At 43.5% G+C, this 22698-nt stretch overlaps 1 protein-coding gene across 1 annotated transcript in view; it reads left to right on the forward strand.

The window, feature by feature from the left end:
• The first annotated feature begins 16396 nt into the window (after positions 1-16396).
• Positions 16397-22698, forward strand: part of PAX4 (paired box 4) — a 154090-nt gene continuing 147788 nt past the window's right edge. Inside the window, 3 exon segments of the mRNA XM_075343539.1 lie at positions 16397-16412; positions 17095-17158; positions 17273-17435. Coding sequence (XP_075199654.1) covers positions 16397-16412; positions 17095-17158; positions 17273-17435 — 243 coding nt within the window.

The following is a 22698-nucleotide window of genomic DNA, read 5'->3' on the forward strand; positions in this document are numbered from 1 at the left end:
ACCAGTGAACTTTTCCTTGGCAATCAACTTAGTAAAACACTGAGCTACTAGGGAGTATGAGAATAGGTTGTAATTTGTTGTAGTTGTTGACCTTGTTTCCATGTTGAAGTTAGGATTTTTTAGATACAATCCTTCCATGAAGACAACTTGTGGACAAACATTTCTGAACAATAGATTAGTGTAGCTGAGTCTCAATAGTTGTTGCAAGTTCTAAGCTGATGGCAAAGATGGACATCTTCTGATTTTGAAGGAAACACTTCAAATACCTCACATTTTTAGTAGAATTTGTCTGTTCCTCACCCAGTGTTAAACCTCTTACTCAGCTGATTCTCTTTCAGTCGATGACTGTTTCAATCTATGTATGATAATGGTGATCAATAACATGTTTGGTATAATTGGTTACTCAAGCACCTGACTATTATCCTACAAAATCCTGATTTTGCGCAAGTGAACCTACATGAATTGATACTTTGATACCGTTTTCAAGGAAAAGTTCAATCACACCAAATATTATTTTGATTTAGATTTATCTTTTATTCATTCAATCTGCATTTTGTTAATTAATAAAATAAAACTATTAAAACTACTATTTTTTTAAACCATTCTTACCTTGTAGTATTTTTGTAACACCTGCCTAAAACGTTTACATAGTACTGTATATTTGTAATAATTGCCTGATCTTAATGAGATATTAAAATCACTAAATAAGAAGCCCCTATAATTGCTAAATATCACTGATGAAACATGTAAAATAAGTTTCAATGCATTTCAACAAATGTGTAAAACATATTTCTAAACTTCCAGTTTCTTAACTTTTTCCAGTATATTTAGTGTTCATTATTGGCCGCGGAAGCTATTAAAAGATGGGGCAGCTCTGGAACCGAGCATTTCCAGCCCACTGTTTCCATTGCCTGCACCGATATGTCATCAATGTAAAACTAGTAGATTACCTCTTTAAGAATTTTTATGAACTGATTACCTACATAAACCTTACAAAAAGATGCAGGAAAGTGTTTCACTTTGTGCTATAAAAAAAGACACAACCTTGGAATAGTTCAGCATGCAAGCCCCGTATCTCTAGACCATGACAGATGGGCCATAGTGAATTTACAGCTTATAAGTAAAACCTTCACATAGACATATTACGGAGAACAAGGTTGCAAATGTCTTAAAAGTTTTATTTTTCTGCAAAAAAATCAGTAATTGAAATAATTCTTGAAGGATGACTTTATGTCTTTCTATTCAATTAATCCTTCATTAGCAATTATGATACACAAAATAAGTAGACAGATCTTGAAAATTAGCAAATCTGCTTCTAGTGACCATTGGGGTTGGAAACAAACTGGTGTACTACACGACAATGTGTGAATCCCACCTTATATAAGCCCCTATTTGTGATTATTCAGAATATGAAAACATTCACATAGCTGTGTGAATTCAATGCTCTGTCATGTGTATATGGACAGGTTCAGGGCTATTTCTCATCTAGACCATGCACTTTAAACAGGTTTTTTCCTTTTGGCACTGGTGGAGTTAATGCACTTTCTTTTGAAGCAGCACACTGCTTCAGCTGACGTCAGTTAAGCAATTGCCATCCGGAATATAGCCCTCTGCTTCCTGGGCTTGTTGCTGGTTATTCATTCAGTTGTAGCTAGCCAGGGAGCAGAGTGGAAGTGTCTTACTGCTGCTGCTATTCTGTTATTATTGTAAGTGCTTTCTTCTACCTCCTTTTTTGTTGTACCCTTACCATTATTCCTTGGTCATCCCCTGGTGCAGGTTATTGGTGTGTATAGGTTTTTGTTTATCCCTGTATGTTTCTGTGTTGGTGGATTGTTGGGCCCCGCCTGGGTCAATCCCCTGGATTGTGGGGACTTGTTGTTAGGGCCTGGACAGAAGACAGGGCTACGTTGGAGGCTCGACCCTAACTACCTCTAAGCCTACTGTCAGGGTAAGGGACAGCGCAGGGTCTCCAGACTTAGAGTTAGTCTAGGAGGCCCAGTTCCATCCATACTATCCCATTAAATGCTGGAGAGGAGAACAGGGTTAATACCGCGCTGCTGCCAAAGTAATAGACTGTTGATTTTAATAAATTCTTCTTTATTTTACAGGTCTATGCATTTCGGAGATCAAAGTCTCCTTCATCAGGACAAAAGAAAAAAATCAACATTTTTGTTGCTTTTTTTTCCTTTGTCCTGATGAAGGAGACTTTGATGTCTGAAACACGTAGACCTGTAAAATAAAGAAGAATTTATTAAAATCAACAGTCTATTACTTCAGCAGCAGCGTGGCATTAACCCGTTCTCCTCTCCAGCATTGAAGTCTAACCTGTGTGGGGCTTTGGCAGCCGCCATTATCTTAGGCTTGCATAGGGGTTGTGTCTTACACAACCTCAGTAGGTAAGTGTTTCTTCATGTACATTTCCCTACAATATCTGGTAAGACCCTATTTGCGCTTTTTTATCCTTAGCTTTATTAATAGCTTTGTGAATAGATGATCATCAGAATTTTGCACCTATGCAACCTCCATGGAATAACATTTGAACCTATTTTGTACTTTGCAATGATCTGGCATTTTAACATTCCATCTGTAATCAAAGTAGATATAGAAAGTCTACACACCCCTGTTAAAATGCCAGGGTTTTGTCTTGTCAAAAAATCATAGCAAGAACAGTGTTGGTTGGACTCAAAGCTAACCGGGACCGGTGGATCTAACTGGATTAAAAAAAAATCCCGTTCTGACCCGGAATTGATCCTGGATATCTGGCCGGTGGTGGTAGAACGAATAGGGGGATATGAGTAGGCATGTTATACTTACCGAGTTTCTGGCGCGGCTGGTACTGCTTCCCAGCCACTTATTCACTACCGGGGCCACTCATTACCTTCATTGCATATGCACTACTTTCCCTGGCCACTGGCATCTGTGATTGATTGTATCCAGATGCGCTCCCACCCTGAATGGCAGCATGTCAGCTGACTGCTTCCAATCACAGATGCTATGTGTGTCTATCGTGGTATAAAAATAAATAAATAAATAAAATATTTGACATATGGTCCCCCCATATTATGATACCCAGCACAGATAAAGCATACGATTACAGGCTGCAGCCCTCAGCCGTGCACTTATCTTGGCTGTGTATCAAAATAAGAGGAACCGCATGCGGATTTTTTTGTTTGTAAGTATTTAAATAAATCATTTTAAAAAACGTTGTACAGTCCCCCCCAATTTTGATTCCCAGCCATGGTTATTGGCCCTACCAGCCTAAAATTAGCAGCCTGCAGCCACCAGGACTTGTTGCATCCATTAGATGTGATAAAGACAGCACTTTACCCAGCTCTTTCTGATTTCCCTGGTATAATGGCAAATGGGGTAATAAGGTATTAATGTCAGCTCACAGCTGCCACTAAGCCTTAGATTAGCAATGGGAGGCATCTATGAGAAGCCATCCTTTATTAATCTATAAGTGAAAGTAAATAAACACAAACACGAAAAAAATCCTTTATTTGGAATAAAATACAAAAAACACCCTCTTTTGCCACTTTATTAACCCGCAAAATACTCCTACAGGTCTGATGTAATCCACAAAAGGTCCCACTACGATTCCAGCTTTGCTACATCTGAGTCACAAGGTGCAATCATAGAACATGCCCACTCACTGTGAGCTTCAGGCAGAGACTGAGTGGACCATGTGACCAGCAATGATGTCACTCAGGTAAGTTGCAGGCACAGCTGGAGGTTCCCACGACCTTCCTCCTGTGACCGCAGGTAACTTGACCTCAGGGTACTTCATTATTCTCAGTAACCTTACCTGAGGTGAGGTCACTGACTTTACTGATATCATCTGAGGTCAAGTTAGCTGTGGTCTCCCGTGGAGGGCCATGGGAACCTCCAACTATTCCCGCAACTTACCTAAGTGAGATCCCCGCTGTCCGCGCGGCTCACTCAGTCTCTACCTGAAGCTCACAGCGGGTGGTCATGTTCCATGATCGCGCATTGTGACTTCAGATGTAGCAGAGTTGGAATCGTCGTGGGACCTCGTGTGGATTATATTGCACCTGCAGGGGTGTTTTGGGGGTTAATAAAATGGTGAAAGAGGGAATTATTTGTATTTTATTCTAAATAAAGGATTTGTTTTGTGTTTGTGTTTATTTACTTTCCTTTACAAATTAGTAATGGGGGTCTCACAGATGCCTTCCATTTCTAATCTTGGGCTTAGTGGCAGCTGTGAGCTGCGATTAACCACTTATTACGCCGATTGCCACCAGGGCAATCGATAAGAGCCAGGTAAAGTGCTAAGATTGTCGTATCTAATGGATGCGACAATTCTAGGTGGCTGCTATTTTTAGTGGGCTCATTAACAACGGGTCTCCCCTGCCTGAGAATACCAGCCCCCAGCTGTCGGACTTTATCATGGCTGGATATCAAAATTAAGGGGGGGACTGCATGCCTTTTTTAAATTATTTATTTAAATAATTTATGTTTTAAAAAAGCCTCATGCGGTTCCTCTTATTTTGATACACAGCCAAGATAAGCACATGGCTAGGGCTTCAGCCTGTAGCCGTATGCTTTATCTGTGCAGGTATCATATTATGGGCAGACCCTACGCCAATTTTTTATTTATTTTTACTGTGCAAAATAGATCCGCAGACAGAGTCTGTGATTGGAAGTGTCAGGCATGCTGCTACACAGCCTGGGGGCGCATCTAATTGTACTCAATCAAAAACGCCGGTGGGCGGGGAAAGCAGTGCATATGCAATGAAGGTAATAAGCAGCCCCGGAAATAAATGGATCTCATTGTTGACAGTTATCATTGAGGACAAGGATGGAAAAAAATTCCAAGGCATTAGTTATACCATGGAACTTTGTGAACACATTGATCAAAAAGCGGCTTAAATTTGCCACAAAAGAAAAATTACCTAAAACTGGATGTCTCTCAAAAATTGATGAAAAGACAAGAAGAAAAATGGTCTGGGATACTACAAATTGTGGATCTGCAGGAATTTCTGGCAAGTACTGGCTGTGAAATTTATGTGACAACCAGCTCCCATATACTTCATATGCCTGACGTGCAGTCTAAGGTAGCAAGAAGGATCCTTTTTTGACAATGAAAAACATGCAAGACCAGCTATGCTACCGTTCAAAAAGTTTGGGGTCACTTAAATATTTCCTTATTTTTGAAAAAAAAGCACATTTTTTTTCAATGAAGCTTACATTAAATTAAACAGAAATACACTCTATACATTGTTAATGTGGTAAATGACTATTCTAGCTTTAAACATCTGTTTTTTTTAATGCAATATGTACATAGGTGTATAGAGGCCCATTTCCAACAACCACCACTCCAGTGTTCTAATGGTACATTGTGTTTGGTAACTGTATTAGAAAGCTAATGGATGTTTAGAAATCCCTTAAAAACCCTTGTGGAAGTATGTTAACACAGCTGAAAACAGTTTTGCTGATTAGAAAAGCTAGCTATAAAACTGACCTTCCTTTGAGCTAGTTAAGAATCTGGAGCATTACATTTGTTGGTTCTATTAAACTCTCAAAATGGCTAGAAAAAGAGAACTTTCATGTGAAACTCGACAGTCTATTCTTGTTCTTAGAAATGAATGGTATTCCATGCGATAAATTGCCAAGAAACTGAAGATTTCCTACAAAGGTGTGTACTACTCCCTTCAGAGGAGAGCACAAAAAGGCTCTAACCAGAGTAGAAAGAGAAGTGGGAGGCCCCGCTGCACAACTGAGCAAGAAGACAAGTACATTAGAGTCTCTAGTTTGAGAAATCGCCGCCTCACAGGTCCTCAACTGGTGGTTTCAGTAAATAGTACCTGAAAAACGCCAGTGTCAATGTCTACAGTGAAGAGGCGACTCCGGGATGCTGGCCTTCAGGGCAGAGTGACAAAGAAAAAGACATATCAGAGACTGGTTAATAAAGGAAAAGATTAATATGGGAAAAAGAACACAGACATTGGACAGAGGAAGAGTGGAAAAAAGTGTTATGGACAGACGAATCGAAGTTTGAGGTGTTTGGATCACACAGAAGAACATTTGTGAGACGCAGAACAACAGAAAAGATGCTGGAAGAGTGCCTGACACCATGTGTCAAGCATGGAGGAGGTAATGTGATGGTCTGGGGTTGCTTTGGTGCTGGTAAAGGGGGATATTTGTAGAAGGTAAAAGGGATTTTGAATAAGGAAGGCTATCACTCCATTTTGCAATGCCATGTCATACCCTGTGGATAGCGCTTGATTGTCCTACAACAGGACAATGACCCAAAGCACACCTCCAAATTATGCATGAACTATTTAGGGAAGAAGCAGGCAGCTGGTATTCTATCTGTAATGGAGTGGCCAGCCCAGTCACCTCAACCCAATTGAGCTGTTGTGGGAGCAGCTTGACTGTATGGTGCATAAAAAGTTCACATCAAGCCAATCCAACTTGTGGTAGGGTCTTCTGGAAGCATGGGGTGAAATATCTCCAGATTACCTCAGCAAATTAACAGCTAGAATGCCAAGGTCTGCAAAGCTGTAATTGCTGCAAAGGGAGCATTCTTTGACGAAAGTAACATTTTAAGGAGAAAATTATTATTTCAAGTAAAAATCATTATTTATAACCTAGTAAATGTCTGGACTATATTTTCTATTAATTATGCAACTCATTTGATAAATAAAAGTATGACCCCAAACTTTTAAACGGTAGTGTACAGTCAGGGCCAGAAATATTTGGACAGTGACACAAGTTTTGTTATTTTAGCTGTTTACAAAAACATGTTCAGAAATACAATTATATATATAATATGGGCTGAAAGTGCGCACTCCCAGCTGCAATATGAGAGTTTTCACATCCAAATCGGAGAAAGGGTTTAGGAATCATAGCTCTGTAATGCATAGCCTCCTCTTTTTCAAGGGACCAAAAGTAATTGGACAAGGGACTCTAAGGGCTGCAATTAACTCTGAAGGCGTCTCCCTCGTTAACCTGTAAGCAGTGAAGTAGTTAAAAGGTCTGGGGTTGATTACAGGTGTGTGGTTTTGCATTTGGAAGCTGTTGCTGTGACCAGACAACATGCGGTCTAAGGAACTCTCAATTGAGGTGAAGCAGAACATCCTGAGGCTAAAAAAAAATAAAAAATCCATCAGAGAGATAGCAGACATGCTTGGAGTAGCAAAATCAACAGTCGGGTACATTCTGAGAAAAAAAGAATTGACTGGTGAGCTTGGGAACTCAAAAAGGCCTGGGCGTCCACGGATGACAACAGTGGTGGATGATCGCCGCATACTTTCTTTGGTGAAGAAGAACCCGTTCACAACATCAACTGAAGTCCAGAACACTCTCAGTGAAGTAGGTGTATCTGTCTCTAAGTCAACAGTAAAGAGAAGACTCCATGAAAGTAAATACAAAGGGTTCACATCTAGATGCAAACCATTCATCAATTCCAAAAATAGACAGGCCAGAGTTAAATTTGCTGAAAAACACCTCATGAAGCCAGCTCAGTTCTGGAAAAGTATTCTATGGACAGATGAGACAAAGATCAACCTGTACCAGAATGATGGGAAGAAAAAAGTTTGGAGAAGAAAGGGAGCGGCACATGATCCAAGGCACACCACATCCTCTGTAAAACATGGTGGAGGCAACGTGATGGCATGGGCATGCATGGCTTTCAATGGCACTGGGTCACTTGTGTTTATTGATGACATAACAGCAGACAAGAGTAGCCGGATGAATTCTGAAGTGTACCGGGATATACTTTCAGCCCAGATTCAGCCAAATGCCACAAAGTTGATCGGACGGTGCTTCATAGTACAGATGGACAATGACCCCAAGCATACAGCCAAAGCTACCCAGGAGTTCATGAGTGCAAAAAAGTGGAACATTCTGCAATGGCCAAGTCAATCACCAGATCTTAACCCAATTGAGCATGCATTTCACTTGCTCAAATCCAGACTTAAGACGGAAAGACCCACAAACAAGCAAGACCTGAAGGCTGCGGCTGTAAAGGCCTGGCAAAGCATTAAGGAGGAAACCCAGCGTTTGGTGATGTCCATGGGTTCCAGACTTAAGGCAGTGATTGCCTCCAAAGGATTCGCAACAAAATATTGAAAATAAAAATATTTTGTTTGGGTTTGGTTTATTTGTCCAATTACTTTTGACCTCCTAAAATGTGGAGTGTTTGTAAAGAAATGTGTACAATTCCTACAATTTCTATCAGATATTTTTGTTCAAACCTTCAAATTAAACGTTACAATCTGCACTTGAATTCTGTTGTAGAGGTTTCATTTCAAATCCAATGTGGTGGCATGCAGAGCCCAACTCGCGAAAATTGTGTCACGGTCCAAATATTTCTGGACCTAACTGTATGTTTTGCCAAAACCTACATCAAGTCTTCCAAAAGCATAGTTTCATAGTTTTTAACGTTGAAGGTAGATAAGTCCATCAAGTTGAACAATCTAATATGTTGAACTAGAGGAAGGCAAAAACTTTTCTTCGTATTGAAGTTCACTCATTTCCTTAATAATCTTGGTTGCTCTTCTTTGCATTTGTTCTAGTTCAGTTACGTCCTTTTTAAATACACTGAGTCCAATATTGTACACAGCATTCTAAGGGCGGCTTTGCACGTTGCGATATTGCACGTGCGATGTCGATGGGGTCAAATCGAAAGTGACGCACATCCGGCGTCGCAGTCGATATCGCAACCTGTAAAACCTTTTTGATACGATGAACGAGCGCAAAAGCGTCGTTATCGTATCATCGCTGCAGCCTCCGACATTTCCATAATGCCGGTGCAGCGACAGGTACTATGTTGTTCCTCGCTCCTGCGGCAGCACACATCGCTGTGTGTGAAGCCGCAGGAGCGAGGAACTTCACCTTACCTGCCGCCGGCTGCAATGAGAAGGACGGAGGTGGGCGGGATGTGTACATCCTGCTCATCTCCGCCCCTCCGCTTCAATTGGCCGCCTGCCGTGTGACGTCACTGTGACGCCGCACGACCCGCCCCCTAAGGAAGGAGGCGGGTCGCCGGCCAGAGGGACGTCGCACGGCAGGTATGTGCGTGTAAAGCTGCCGTAGCGATATTAATCGCTACGGCAGCTTTCACTAGATATCGCACGTGCGACGGGGGCGCACATTGTTACCGATGTCGCAACGTGCAAAGCCCGCCTAAGTGTGACTGCATTAGAGGTGAGCGGGAAACCATGTTATGGTCTGATTAGTCCAAAGTTGAACTTTTTTACTATAATTCCAAAAGGCATGTTTGGCACAAATCCAACAATGGGAATCACAAAAAGAACACAATACATACAGTGCAACATGGTGGATGCAGGATTATGCTTTGGAGCTGTTTATTGACAGTTTTAGTTAAAGTCGTGGGAATAATGCACAGTTTCAAATATTATTTTACAAAACATTCAGGCCTCTGCTAATAAGCTAAAAATTAAGATGAATTTAACCTTTCAGAATGACAATGACCCTAGCATACTTTCAAATCAATGGTTCTTGGAAAAGAAGTTCAAAATTTTTGGATGGGCTCAGCCAGAGCCCAAAACTGAATAGAATTGAAAATCTGTGTGTTTAGCTGAAGAGAGCTATAAATAGGAGATGCCATTGCAATCTGACAGATTTAGAGCGCTACTGCAAGGAACAGTGGGCAGTAGAGATAAGCGAACCGGTCGCGGTTCGGCTCGAGTTCGGTTCGCCGAACAGAGGTCTCGTTCGAGTTCGGTTCGGCGAACCGGTTCGGCGAACCACTCGAACCGCATAGGAAACAATGGGAGGCAATCACAAACACATAAAAACACCTAGAAAACACCCTCAAAGGTGTCCAACAGGTGACAAACAACTCACAAAACAACACAAACACATGGGAAAGTGACAAGGACATATACTCATGCGAAAACAAAAGAGCTGGACAAGGAAAAAGAGGAGGAGACACAGATATAGGCATGGCATGCCCTTCTAAAATCATGTAAAACACCGCAAGGTTACCACAAGGGGAGTCTCCCTTCTTTCCAAAAATTGGGCCACACAGACACCACTTCAGTGGCAGCACTTGTGCCCCAGTTGTACACTTCACAGGTAGATTTGCATCAAGAACATTCAAAATTACGCTATCCTTAACTGTCCCCAGGATGACACCGGGGTAGGTAGCAAAGTCTTTGCTGAACCATGACTTGTTCATCTTGGCTCCTTTTAAAAAACACAGCAAGCAAGGGTTACTCCAAGCGGAGTCTCCCTTTTTTTTCCAAAAATTGGGCCACACACACACCCACCCCTTCAGTGGCAGCACTTGTGCCCCAGTTGTACACTTCACAGGTAGATTTGCATCAAGCACATTCAAAAATACGCCATCCTTAACCGTCCCCAGGATGACACCGGGGTAGTTAGCTAAGTCTTTCCTGATCCCAGCTCTGTTCATCTTGGATCATTTTTAAAAACACTGTAAGCAAGGGTTACTCCAAGCGGAGTCTCCCTTTTTTACAAAAATTGGGCCCCACACACACCCACCCCTTCAGTGGCAGCACTTGTGCCCCAGTTGTACACTTCACAGCTAGATTTGCATCAAGCACATTCAAAAATACGCCATCCTTAACCGTCCCCAGGATGACACCGGGGTAGTTAGCTAAGTCTTTCCTGATCCCAGCTCTGTTCATCTTGGATCATTTTTAAAAACACTGTAAGCAAGGGTTACTCCAAGCGGAGTCTCCCTTTTTTTCCAAAAATTGGGCTCCACACACACCCACCCCTTCAGTGGCAGCACTTGTGCCCCAGTTGTACACTTCACAGGTAGATTTGCATCAAGCACATTCAAAATCCACAAGCATTTACTCTCCCCAGGATGACACAGGGGTAGTAAATTCCTTGTGGATCCATGACTTGTTCATTTTCATGAACGTTTGTCTGTCCACATTGTCACTGGACTGACGCGTGCGCTTATCTGTCAGCACACACCCAGCAGCACTGAAGACACGTTCAGAGACAACGCTGGCAGCTGGACACGAAAAAATCTCCAAGGCATAAGTGGAGAGCTCTGGCCATTTTTCAAGATTTGAAGCCCAAAATGAGCAAGGCTCCATTTGCAAAGTCATGGCATCGATGTTCATTTGGAGATACTCCTGTATCATCCTCTAAAGCCATTGACTATGTGTCAGACTTGTTGTCTCTGGTGGCCTTGCAAAGGATGGTCTAAAAAAATTATGAAAAGATTCAATAAAATTGCTGTTACCAGCACCAGATACGGTGCTACTGATACGGCTAGACAGTTGAAGATGACGAGACCGTCCCATGTTTGTCACGTTACAACTGGGAGATTCACTCCCTGCACCACGGTTGTTTGGTGGAAAAGCCGAGCTAAGATCAAGTAACAGCTTCTGCTGATACTCCTGCATATGTGCGTCCCTTTCTATGGCTGGAATTATGTCACAAAATTTGGACTTGTACCGGGGATCTAATAGTGTGGCAAGCCAGTAGTCATCATCACTTCTAATTTTGACAATACGAGGGTCATGTTGGAGGTAGTGCAGCAAGAAGGCGCTCATGTGTCTTGCGCAGCCATGCGGACCAAATCCACGCTGTGTTTGTGGCATAGAGGTGCTAACCGTTCTTTCTTCCTCTGACATCTCCCCCCAACCTCTTTCAACAGAAATTTGACCAAGGTCTCCCTCATCCGCTGAGTCTTCCATGTCCATGGACAGTTTGTCCTCCATTTCTTCATGTTCTCCTGCACCTTCCTCAACATTTCGCCTGCTACTATGCGCCCTTGTTGATCCCTGTCCCCCATGGTCCGATGCCTGCCGCGTTGTTGATGATGAACGCCTGGACCTTGGTGATGTTGTTGTGTCTTGCGCATATGAATCCTCCTGTAGTTCCTCCCCTTCTTGTTGTCCCACCCCCTGACTCCGAATAGTGTTTAGCGTGTGCTCCAGCATGTAAATGACTGGAATTGTCATGCTGATAATGGCATTGTCAGCGCTAAATATATTCGTCGCCGTGTCGAAACTGTGCAGAAGGGTGCATAGGTCCTTGATCTGAGACCACTCCATCAGGGTGATCTGCCCCACCTCTGCATCTCGTTGGCCCAGGCTATACGTCATGACGTATTGCACCAGGGCTCGACGGTGCTGCCACAGTCGCTGTAACATGTGGAGAGTCGAATTCCAGCGTCTTGGCACATCGCATTTCAGGCGATGAACCGGCAGGCCGAAAAACTTCTGGAGCGATGCAAGTCGCTCAGCAGCAGTGGTTGAACGGCGGAAGTGAGCAGACAGTTTTCGTGCCCTGTTCAGAAGGCCATCTAGGCCGGGATAGTGTGTTAAAAATTGCTGGACAACAAGGTTCAACACGTGAGCCATACAAGGCATGTGTGTCACCTTGCCCAGGCAAAAAGCCGCACCCAGGTTTGCAGCATTGTCGCACATGGCCTTACCAGGCTGCAGGTTGAGTGGAGACAACCATTTATTAAACTCAGTCTCCAGAGCTGCCCACAACTCAGCCACTGTGTGACTCTTATTTCCAAGACATGTCAAGCTAAAGACCGCCTGATGCCGTTGCGCTATGCCGCCAGCATAGTAATGAGGAATGCGTGATTCCTTCTGCGCAGTTACAACACTGGTGGCCTGACCAGGCAGGCTTGGGGTGGAGGTGGAGGACCCAGACGAGGTGGAGGAGGCAGAAGCAGTGGCGGAACTTGGACAGACAGAGGATTGACACACAAGTCGTGGGGACGGCAAGACTTGTGCAGCAGACCCTTCACCATCTATCACCATAGTTACCCAGTGTCCAGTCAGCGACATGTAACGTCCCTGTCCATGCTTACTGGTCCAAATATCGATGGTGAAATGCACCTGTTAACACACAGAGTTTCTCAAGGAAGCGGTGATGTTGTGTGCGACATGCTGGTGTAGCGCAGGCACACCTTTCTTAGAGAAGTAGTGGCGACTGGGCATCTGGTACTGGGGCACAGCGACAGACATAAGGTCTCTAAAATCCTGTGTGTCCACCAGGCGGAAAGGCAGCATTTCGGTAGCCAAGAGCTTACAGAGGGACAAAGTCAACCTCTTAGCTTTGACATGGATCGCAGGAAATGGCCTTTTATTTGTCCACATCTGAGGGACAGAGATCTGGCTGTTGTGTGTAGATGGTGGTGAGTAGGGTGTCCGTGAAAAAATGCAGGTTTGTGAGGAAAGTGCAGGCGTAGACATGATGTTGCCTTCATCCAACGTTGATGCTATCGATCTCTGAGAGAGCTGTACACACGCACTTGTTTCCCCTTCCAAACCAAATGACGACCTACCAAGCAAACTGCCTGTTGCGGTTACAGTGGTGGAAGTTGTGCGTGGAAAACCAGGTGTGACAGCTGTCCCCACAGTCCTAGAAGATGAAGAGCGCGTGGATGCACTTGAACGGGCAGGCGGTGGATGGTTTGTTCCGCTAGACCGCATTGCAGCACGGTGAGCTTCCCACTGGGACGTATGATATTTATTCATGTGATGATTTATGGAAGAAGTTGTCAAACTCCTGAGGTTTTGCCCTCTACTAACAGAATCACGACAAATTTTACATATCACATGATTTGGGCGATCTTTTTCTATGTCAAAAAAGGTCCAGGCTAGGCAAGGCTTAGAGGGCATGCGACCTGCTGAGCCCCCCCGACTAGTGCTCAGAGGCAGAGTGGTGGCTAAGGATGCAGTTTTAGACGTGCTACCAGTACTACTCCTCTGTCCAGGAAGGCGCAAGGTAACTTCGTCGTCAGTAGCATCCCCCTCCACCGCCTCTGTTGACCTCCTCGAGTGCCTGACTGTGGGTTGACAGTAGGTGGGATCTAGAACTTCCTCATCAAGCGTTGTGATTGCACTCCCCTCACCCTCAGACCGAGCCTCTTCCTGACGTGAACCAATATTTAAGTTGTCATCCCAATCTGGTATCTGCGTCTCATCGTCATCAGTATGTTCCTCATTGTCTATAACAACAGGTGTTACAGTTTGTGAATAAAGGTCAACATTATGCTCAGAAACTTGGTCCTCACGGCCTTAATCAGAGTCACAAAGGTTCTGGGCATCACTGCAGACCATTTCCTGGTCTGTACTCACTGTAGCTTGGGAGCAGACCTCTGATTCCCAGGCTATAGTGTGACTAAACAGCTCTGCAGACTCAGCCATCTCAGTTCCATCATACTGTGCAGGGCGGATGGAGACTTCAGAGCTGGGAGAAAGCAAGTGTGATTGGGATGACAACTCAGAGGACTGGTGTTTTTTGGATGCGGTAGTTGAGGTGGCGGAGAGGGCACTTGTTGGACCACTTGAGATCCATTCAAGCATTTTCTTTTTTTGGCCATCATCTACCTTTGTTCCAGTTGTTCGTGTCCGTAAAAAAGGGAGCACATTGGATTGTCCACGGTAAGTAGTAGACATCTTACTTTTGCTGGAAGATGGTCTATCTTCAGCAGATGTTAATGGAGCTTTGCTACCTTCCCCATGGACAAACCCATTTTTTCCTTTTCCAACACGCCTCTTCCCCGTTCCACCAGCATCTGTCATTTTGCCACTCATTTTGATTGCGACAAGATTGTGCACTTAAAATGTGGTAGTAAAACTTGAGAGGTGGTGTAGATTGCAGCGGTAGTCTATCTTTATTAACAGCAGAATAAACAACAATAACTATCCCTGACAATGCAACTACGGCCCTTAAACTGGCAGCATAGTTTGCTAGTATAATGGCTTAGTAACAATGAGTTTGAGTGTGCAATGCAGTGGTGCTGCAAATAGCTTTGCACCAGTGGGACGCTAATGGAAGTCCAACAGCCACGTTTAGGATGCCACTAAGTTTACTCAGTGTTTGCTAGTATGATGGCTTAGTAACAATGAGCTTGAGTGTGCAATGCAGTGGTGCTGCAAATAGTTTTGCACCAGTGGGACACTAATGGAAGTCCAACAGCCACTTTTAGGATGCCACTAAGTTTACTCAGTGTTTGCTAGTATAATGGCTTAGTAACAATGAGCTTCAGTGTGCAATGCAGTGGTGCTGCAAATAGCTTTGCACCAGTGGGACAATAATGGAAGTCCAACAGCCACTTTTAGGATGCCACTAAGTTTACTCAGTGTTTGCTAGTATAATGGCTTAGTAACAATGAGTTTGAGTGTGCAATGCAGTGGTGCTGCAAATAGATTTGCACTAGTGGGACACTAATGAAGTCCAACAGCCACTTTTAGGATGCCACTAAGTTTACTCAGTGTTTGCTAGTATAATGGCTTAGTAACAATGAGTTTGAGTGTGCAATGCAGAGGTGCTGCAAATAGATTTGCACTAGTGGGACACTAATGGAAGTCCAACAGCCACTTTTAGGATGCCACTAAGTTTACTCAGTGTTTGCTAGTATAATGGCTTAGTAACAATGAGCTTGAGTGTGCAAAGGGCAGGAGGGTACAGTGGCAGGGTTGTGGGTCAGTGTACAGGAAAGGAAGCCTCACTTTCTATCCCTCCTAATGGGGAAATGCAGCGAGGAAGTCCCTGACCTTAACTACACAGATGCTGTTATCTGTAGCTGTTAAAATCTGTTTCCACGGATCTGACTGTCACCTATGGCTCTGAGCCTGCTGTTATTAGTACTTACAAGGGCTAATAGAAACTTCTATCCGTATTCTGTATAACGCTGTGTGTAGAGCGTACACAGCAGTATCGGAGACAGGAGCTACGCCAGCGGTGACTGACACCCAGACGCAGAAGAGATAATGGCGTCCGGACGGGCAGATACCCGTTTTTATAATGCAGGGACATGTGACATGGACATCCTATCACACTTGCCGTTGCTTCTCTGGCTAAAAGTCCACTTAGCTGTGTGTGTGTCTGGGATTGGCTGACATGCTGGCCCGCCCCACTACACGCGCGCGCTTAGGGAAGGAAGACAAGGAAAAAAAAAAAAAAAAGGCGATCGCCATTATCCCAGCAGCAGTGATCTGAATGCGCTGTTCCCGCACACTATACGCTGAAATTTCATAATAGTGTGAGTCACAGAGTGACTTACACTATTACAGCGGAAAGCCAGCTCGTAATTAGCTTGGCTTTTTGCTGCTAGAACCGTTCTCGAACGTAACTAGAACTATTGAGCTTTAGCAAAGAGCTCGAGTTCTAGTTTGATCTAGAACAGCCCCCAAAATCACTCGAACCGCGAACTGGAGAACCGCGAACCGCGAACCGCGCTCAATTCTAGTGGGCAGATTGCCAATTCTAGATGTGCCATGCTGATGAACTCCTACCCAAAAATACTGAATGCTGTTAGAAATTCCAATGATATTTCAACAAACTATTATTTTAAAAGTGGGCATATTTATGCAACCACATAGTTTTAGTGCTATGTTTTTCTATTTCCACCCGAGATGATTTTAGTTTGTTTCTCAATTGAATTTTACACATTATGGGTGATATTAAAGGTGAGACAACGTCTGAAATAGTTGTTTTTTTTCATATTTTTTTATCATGACCAAAACTTTGCATTTTAATACGGGTATGTAGATATTTTTTTTGTATGCACTGTATGACCTTTTTTCAGTGAATTATGGGGAGATAAGGTATGCACACCAGTGACTATGTAAGGGGAATACATGGAATAGCAGAAACTGCTGTGTGAATACTGACCTGCAAAATCCAATAGCTATATGTAAGAGTGAAAATGTGAAAAATGGAATCTGCATTACTGCCATGAACATATGAATCAAGAGAAATTTAGCTACTGAATTGATCAATGCAATAGAGCCCCAACACTACGCCAAAGTATTTCTCTACGTTGGGGTTGGGGACCCCAACGTAGAGAAATACTTTGGCGTAGTGTTGGGGCTCTATTGCATTGATCAATTCAGTAGCTAAATTTCTCTTGATTCATATGTTCATGGCAGTAATGCAGATTCCATTTTTCACATTTTCACTCTTACATATAGCTATTGGATTTTGCAGGTCAGTATTCACACAGCAGTTTCTGCTATTCCATGTATTCCCCTTACACAGTCACTGGTGTGCATACCTTATCTCCCCATAGTGATGTTTTTTTAGGTTTTTGCACCCAGTTCAGACTTAGAATGGTGTTCCAAACGTTATTCCTTATTATTCTTTTTTCAGTGAATGGCATTTTAAAAATGGCTTATGATAGACCATTGACAATGACAATCTTCTGCAGAACAAGGTAGAATTGTAGTATGAAACAATAATACAGGATGGATATACAGTAAGAACAAACATTTCTATGATATTTGGGGTGAAAAAAATCTTAATGTACCGCTTATCAGTTAATTTAAAGTTTTGCAACCTTCTCCACAATATATTTTCCAGGTGTAAGCAGTGTGAATCAACTAGGTGGGGTGTTTGTAAATGGCCGCCCTCTCCCAACGTGTAAAAGGAAAAGGATAATAGAATTGGCCACAAGTGGAGTAAGAGCATGTGAAATCTCCAGAATTTTGCAGGTAAGGAAAATTTACATCTTTTTTTCATTTATGAGATTTTTTTTTTAACTAATAAATACACATTTAGAAAAGAAAGGTTTGTTCTCTCTAGTGATAACATTTCTGTCACACGTTTAAAAGCATCATGTGATAAAGACAGTTCAGTTAGTTAACCCTTTCTTGATATACGACATACAATTACGTAATATATTGAGTTTCTGTTTTTGAAGCAGGCATAGAAGCTAGCCATGATCATGGGATGCCAATGAACTGCTGAAGACTCCTGTGACTACCATGTTAGTACTCCTATAGAGACCAGCCTGTGGCTGCTGTTCATAGGAGACCAAGATTTTTACTATATTCTGCAATTCTAGTATTACTAGTAATAGTATTGCATTATATAGTACAAGCAAACAGACAATTGAAGATTCAGGTACCCTATGGAATGTGTAGGCAATTAATTTTCCCAAATGGCCACATGAGAGACTGTGACTGTTGTGGAGGGCCAAACCAATAGACTGAAATAATTTTCCTCAGTATTAATGTTAACCGTGTTACCCCCGAGCCTGGTTTTCACAACCTTCATGACCAGGCCATTTTTTTCTATTCTGACCAGTGTCACTTTATGAGGTTACTAGCTGTACTACCTGGCTTTGGCCGGGTTAATAACTGCTGTTAACAAAATAGAATGTATTAACAAAAATGTATTCTGCACTCAAAAACCACAAAACAAGTAGATAGAAATGTAATTATTAAAAGGCAAAAACTAAGCTAATAGAAGCATTTCACAACATATATTTCAACACCACAGATATTCCACACAGATTTAACTAAATTGGCCAAGTAATGTGCTTCGTCTGTCTCTTTCCAGATCTGTCTCTTTCCCCGTCTGTCTCTTTCCCCGTCTGTCTCTGTCTGTCTCTTTCCCTGTCTGTCTCTTTTCAGGTCTGCCTCTTTCCTCGTCTGCCTGTCTCTGTCTCTTTCTTTGTCTGTCTCTATCTCTCTGTTTCTTTCCCCGTCTGTCTCTTTCCAAGTCTGTCTCTTTCCCAGGTCTGTCTCTTTCTCCGTCTGTCTCCCCGCCTCTTTGTCTGTGTCTTTTCCTGTCTGTCTCTTTCCCTGTCTGCCTGTCTTTGTCTGTCTCTATTTCTCTGTCTCTTTCCCCATCTGTCTCTATCAAGGTCTGTGTCTTTCCCCATCTATCTTTGTCTGTCTCTCTGGCTGTCTCCTCCTTCCCTGTCTGCCTGTCTCTGTCCCTGTCTGCATGTCTGTCTGTCTCTTTCCCCATCTGTCTCTTTCCAGGTATGTCTCTTTCCAGGTCTGTCTCTTTCCAGGTCTGTCTCCCTTTTTCACCGTCTCTCTCTGTCTGTCTCTTTAACCGTTTGTCTCTGTCTGTCTCTTTCCCTGTCTGTCTCTATCTCTCTGTCTCTTTCCCTGTCTGTCTCTCTCTAGCCGTCTCCCCACCGACATCTTATTACCTCACATATAAGCTTCTTATACTATGAATGTCTTTTGTTCCTATAGCAACCACTCACAGCTCCTACTAATAACCTGTAGTTCCAGGCTCCATTTACTTTAATGAAGGCATGTTTTTTGGAGAGTAACTGTAAAGTGCGGGGTTAAATTTTCCTGTCAAAACATAGTCTACGATGTTCCCTGGGTCACATGAGGTGTCTGTGCAAAATTTCGTGATTGTAAATACGACGGTGTGGATACACTTTTCGTTTCATTTTTCCCCATTATGCAGATAGGGGCAAAATTGATTGGTAAATTGGAATGCACAGAGTTAAAATTTCGCCTCACAACATAGCCTATGACGCTCTCGGGGTCCAGAGGTATGAGTGTGCAAAATTTTGTGGCTGTAGCTGCGACGGTGCAGATGCCAATCCGGAACATACATAAACACACACATACACACATGCATACATACACACATTCAGCTTTATATATTAGACTGTCTGTATTACACGGCTTCGCCCGGGTTAATAACTGCTGTTAACAAAATAGAATGTATTAACAAAAATGTATTCTGCACACAAAAACCACAAAACAAATAGATATAAATGTAATTATGTCTGTCTCCCCCTCTGTATATATCTCTCTGTCTCTCTCTCTCTATCTCTTTGGCTGTCTGTCTCTTTCCCTGTCTGTCTCTGACTGTCTCTGTTTCTTTCTCCATCTGTCTCAATCTCTTTCCCTGTCTGTCTATCTATCTCTTTCCCTGTCTGTCTATCTATCTCTGTCACTTTCCCTGTCTGTCTCTTTCCCTGTCTGTCTCTTTCCCTCTCTTTCCCTCTCTTTCCCTGTCTGTCTCTTTCTTTCTCTTTCCCTGTCTGTCTCTTTCCCTTTTTCCCTCTGTCTCTTTCCCTGTCAGTCTATCTCTTTGTCTGTCTCTTTACCTGTCTTTGTCTGTCTCTTACCCTGTGTGTTTCTTTCCCTCTCTTTCCCTATCTGTCTGTTTCCCTGTGTCTGTCTCTGTCTCTTTGTCTGTGTCTGTCTCTTTACCTGTCTGTCTGTCTCTTAACCTGTCTCTCTCTTTCCCTCTCTTTCCCTGTCTGTCTCTTTCCCTGTCAGTGTGTCTCTTTGTCTGTGTCTGTCTCTTTGTGTCTGTCTCTTACCCTGTCTGTCTGTTTCTTACCCTGTCTGTGTCTTTCCCTGTCTGTGTCTGTCTCTTTCCCTGGCTGCATTGTGACACGCCAACATTCCATTTAAGGGCATGGCTGCACATTCTTCTGAAGTTCTGGCTGCACTGTGACTCCCAGCTCCATTCGCTTTAATGGAGGCAGGTTTTTTGGTGAATAACTGTAAAGCGCGGGGTTAAAATTTCCCCTCAAAACATAGCCTATGATGCTTTTGGGGTCCAGAAGTGTGAGTGTGCAAAATTTTGTGGCTGTAGCTGCAACAGTGCAGATGCCAATCCCGGACACACACACACACACACACACACACACACACACACACACACACACACACACACACACACACACACATACATACAAACATTCAGCTTTATATATTAGATTGTCACGCTCGCTTGTGGAGGCACTGAGACAGATCGGAGAGTGATCGCCAATGTGCAGTTAGCAAATAACCCACCAGAAGGTGATAGAGTAGTCGGCAAGCCAGGTCTGCAACAGGTCTCATCAATGGTACAGGAGTAAGCAAATCATAGTTAGGTGATAACCTGGGGTGGGATGTCGCGTATAAAACAGAAGGGAGAGATGAGCTGAGGTCAGGAACGAGGATACGAGTCAGAAGCCGGGAGTCAAAGTAACGTACAGGGGTGGAGGATACACAGGTCGGGACCAAGGTCAGACAGACAGGACTGGGACTACAACTACAGACAGGAACGGAGAGTCAGGAAACGAGGGATGAACGAACAGAAGAGGGAGTGGGTCAGGACAAGGTAGCTGGGAGGCAGGACAAATCAAGTTAATTTACGGGAGCCAGGCACGCACACTGCAGATTAGGAACTATTACTGGCATTGTTCTGGAGGTGCAGTGCCAGGATATAGCAGCTTGTGTTCCAGAATGAGGCAGAATGGAATTAACTCCTCCCATGACCTGAAACCCTGAGATGGATCACCAGCAATGGCTCAGAGGTTGCTGAGCCAGGCATGGATCATGACAGTACCTCCACCAGGTTTCTCAGAAAACGTTCTGTGGAAGGCACGAACAAGTCGATCTGTGTGAACCAACCATGCCGAAACCGGTGCTGAAGCAAGGTGCGGACCCTCCGAGAATCGATAATATGCTCAACTTCATATTCAGCCTGACCATCTACCGAGACAGGAGGAGGTTGTAGATGGTGAGTCTGAAACAGAAGGAACAAAGGGCTTGAGCCGAGATTTGTGAAAAACATTGGGGAGACGTAACAACTGCGGCAGTCATAAATGAAAAGCCACTGGATTGACCAATTTATGATCTCATACAGACTGATGAACTTGGGACCTAGCTTAATGGAAGGTATCCTCAATCTGAAGTTTTTGGTTGATAACCCCCCAGGAAAATTAGGCCCCACCGACCGTCTCTTATCGGCAAAACGCTTATGCCGATCTTGAGACACCTCCCTCCAAATCTCGCTCAACCGTTGGACAGCAGAATCAGCCTCTGGGCACCGAGAATCAAGCCTGGAAAATTCTCCAAAATGAGGATGAAATCCATAATTACAGAAAAAGGGAGTAGTACCCATGGACTGATTGACCTGACTATTGAAGGTGAACCTGGCCACAGGCAACGAAGAGCACCAATCATCTTGCTGATATCTAACCAAACACCACAATATATGTTCAAGAGACTGATTGCTCCTCTCTGTCTGCCCATTGGACTCGGGATGGTAAGATGAGGAAAAAGGTTAACTCAATGGCCCATCTTTTGCAAAATGCTCTCCAAAATTTCGTATTGAATTGTTGATTTCACATGGACTGCAATGGTAAACACACCTAACTGAGGTACTTCCGACAAGGGAAGAAAAATTATCCAGAACTGTGGACCGAACTTTGGATCTAAATCCTTCCCTCCAGAATTCGAATGCCTTATATTTTCTCACATTTCTTCATTGTTTTATGTTACGTTATATTAATTTTTTGCTCTGAACAATACTTGGAAGGTGTGCATTGTGTTTCATATGCTATTTTTCACTATAATGAAAAAAATATTGAAAAGAAAAGAAGCAGGGTGAGGTGTGGCTTAGTAACCCCTTCCTACTCATTACTTTGTTATAATAGTGTGCAATATGAATGTATAAAAATATGTTTTACTAATTATGTGTTCCGTATGTAAGTGACCAGAGGCTCTAGTCCCCTGGGTGTTGCATCGCCCTGTGGGTGTTTGCATGTTTTCCGTGGTATGACGCCCCTGTGGGAACCGGCAGCTGTGACCGCAAATCACCTGAGTGACATCACAGCTTATCATGTGGCTCACTCACTCTTCTTGAACCTCACAACAGGCAATCATGTTCTATGGCATTTGCTGTGAATTGAGATGTAGCTGAGCTGGAATCAGTTTGTACCGTCAATAGAGACAGGCCACGCCACTGCTTTGGGGCCTGTGAGCTGGAGGCAGGAGGGAGGTGCCCGGTTGCTGACAGCCCAGGCCCCTCCCCTTTCATCCCTCAGCTCACGGGGCCCCAGGGGGCGGGGCCGCCATCAGGGCAATGAGGGGGCCTGAGTCACTCATAGAGAGCTGCCCTCTCTCCTACTCTGCACTGATTTATGTGTGCAGGACAGGAAATGTACTATGGAAGCTGCAGTGAAGGACCTGTCAGGTCACTAATCGTGTGCCTGAT

The sequence above is a fragment of the Anomaloglossus baeobatrachus genome, chromosome 4 (genome assembly GCF_048569485.1).
Source record: "Anomaloglossus baeobatrachus isolate aAnoBae1 chromosome 4, aAnoBae1.hap1, whole genome shotgun sequence".
Taxonomy (NCBI): Eukaryota; Metazoa; Chordata; class Amphibia; order Anura; family Aromobatidae; genus Anomaloglossus; species Anomaloglossus baeobatrachus.